The sequence below is a fragment of the Ceratina calcarata genome, unplaced genomic scaffold, assembly GCF_001652005.2.
Source record: "Ceratina calcarata isolate Rehan_Ccalc_2016 unplaced genomic scaffold, ASM165200v1 scaffold356.2, whole genome shotgun sequence".
Classification (NCBI taxonomy): domain Eukaryota; kingdom Metazoa; phylum Arthropoda; class Insecta; order Hymenoptera; family Apidae; genus Ceratina; species Ceratina calcarata.
The window spans coordinates 25,127-27,337 of NW_017158586.1; the positions used below are offsets into that span (position 1 = coordinate 25,127).

A 2,211-nucleotide genomic window follows, 5' to 3' on the forward strand; every position below is an offset into this window, starting at 1 on the left:
ATACATTGTCTAAATAATATCGACTCCGCTCGGATGATCGCCGATATCCCGCTTCCGCTGACTTCAGTGGATCCTCCACGTGGCCACACACATCCTTACATTCCCACAATAAATTGTAATAATCCGATATTTCTACGAAGTCATTATGTTCATTTTTATCTCTTTGTCAATTTTCATGATTGATAAATTTCGAGATGATTTTGTACGTCATGAAGACTTCATTTTTGTTTTTTGTTCTTTTCGCTCTAAGCAATTCTTTTTGTTCAATTGCTTCTTCCTTCCTTTCAATAGATAATTTATGAAATAATTCAATACAAGAACTTTGTTCATTTTTGCCGTTTGTGTGTTCTTATAATTCCCAGCTTCTTTTATGTCCCCGATTTTGCTCCCAAAAATATGGTCACCGTAAGTATCATAGATATCTAATTAAGTATTTCTATTTTAACGTTTTAAAATATGCTTTAAGGTATAGCATTTGAACAAGGGAAGGTACTACCGATGCCTGAAACTATCCCCTTTCGACTCACACGGAATATTGAAGCAGGGATGGGTGTATCTGGCGTCGAGGGTACAATGAGGCATTGTAGCGAGAAGACTTTAACGGTGTTACGTGACCAAAAACAAATAATTATAACGTTACTCCAAGTACTCTTGTACGATCCGTTATTTAAATGGACAATAACACCAGCCAAGGCTCACGATATTCAAAGCGAAAGGTCGTCGAGATCAGTCGAAAATAATCAATGTATGTGAATCCAAGAAAGCTTATTTCATGCTGCCTTTTTTCCTTCGTTATATTAAAACGATATCTTATGTTTGTAGATTCTACAGAGACCAACAAATCAGCCGAAAGAGCTCTTCTACGGATAGAACAGAAATTACAGGGAACAGAAGAAGGATTGGTAACCAGTGTGTCTGGCCAAGTGGAGAGGCTTATACAAGAAGCTCGTGATCCTATGAATCTTTGCCGTGTATTTTGTGGATGGCAGCCATATCTATAACAGTATTACTTGTTTACAGAAATTCTAAAAATGTGATATGTAGTTTAAGAGTTAAATGTTTATTTTATATACGTTCATACGTATAATTATACTATTATTATAATTATACGTATAATTAATCTGGAATATTGTTCAGCTTTTAGTTTCTTGTTTGTTAACATTTTATACGAATTTTATGATACAAGTAATTTTTTAACACGTTGACTGCCGTGACCGGCGACACGATTAATAGTAAAATACATAATTAGAGTAAATATCGATACTGATAAATTTTAAAATAATACGACTGTTACTACAATAGTTTGAAGAAATTAATGCCATATAGAACGTACACAAATTATTTTATTAATACAAGATAATATTTTAACATAATATACATGTTGGCGCCAAACCACATAAAATGCGCGCAGCAATCAACGTGTTAATCATATGCGTAGCAAGCATTATTTAAAATTATAATTTTTATCTTTGAAAGTTGAAGTTTAAAGTAGTTCTGGGAATATTACGAAATTGATATATACAATAATGAATTGAATGGGTGTAGTACACCGAACCACCCGTTTCACATCTATTTTGGACCGCCCTTTGCATCTGTCGCACAGTTTACTTCGTTAGGGGTGCAGACTGGGTACAGGTCCCAGTTTTCGGTCCCTTTTTGTATCTCAGTCAGACAAATCTACCAACGACAGAGCTTCGGCACCGGAGTTTCACTTCAGATGCTCAATAAAATACGGTTTTTTTACAGTTGAAGTAAAAGCTTGAAGTTTATAATTTTTTCAAGCTACAAAGTCGCATTGTTCGTACTGAAAATTGTAAAGAAAATGTTATTCTACGAGTTTTATCTTTAAAGTAGGAGTTAAGATATTTGTAAAAAGAATCGTCAATATTCCTTGAACTTTCAGTTATAAAATAAGCTATCATCCATGATGCAGCTTTTTATATTAGCCGAATAATTGAGCATCACAGATGCACGCGATGCCTAGTTTTAGCATATTTCTGGAAGCGAACTTAGGGACAAAAAAGAAGATGGGAATTATAACAACACACAAACAGCGACAAATAACAAAATTCCTGTATTGGATTATTTCATAAATTATTTAATTCTGTTTTATACATATGTTTCAATTTTAATTCTGAACGTTTTGTATGTATACCTAGTGTCATAGAGTGCAATGGATGCAGCCTTCAAGTCTTCAAGTCCATGTATATT

At 33.8% G+C, this 2,211-nt stretch overlaps 1 protein-coding gene across 1 annotated transcript in view; it reads left to right on the plus strand.

Annotated features, from left to right (window-relative positions):
• The window catches only part of tefu (Serine/threonine-protein kinase tefu), a 15,737-nt gene extending 14,429 nt beyond the window's left edge, over nt 1-1,308 (plus strand). The window contains exons 18-19 of the mRNA XM_018025509.2: nt 467-745; nt 823-1,308. Coding sequence (XP_017880998.1) covers nt 467-745; nt 823-1,001 — 458 coding nt within the window. The 3' untranslated portion in view covers nt 1,002-1,308. The remainder of the gene's footprint in view (nt 1-466; nt 746-822) is intronic.
• Nucleotides 1,309-2,211: the final 903 nt, after the last annotated feature.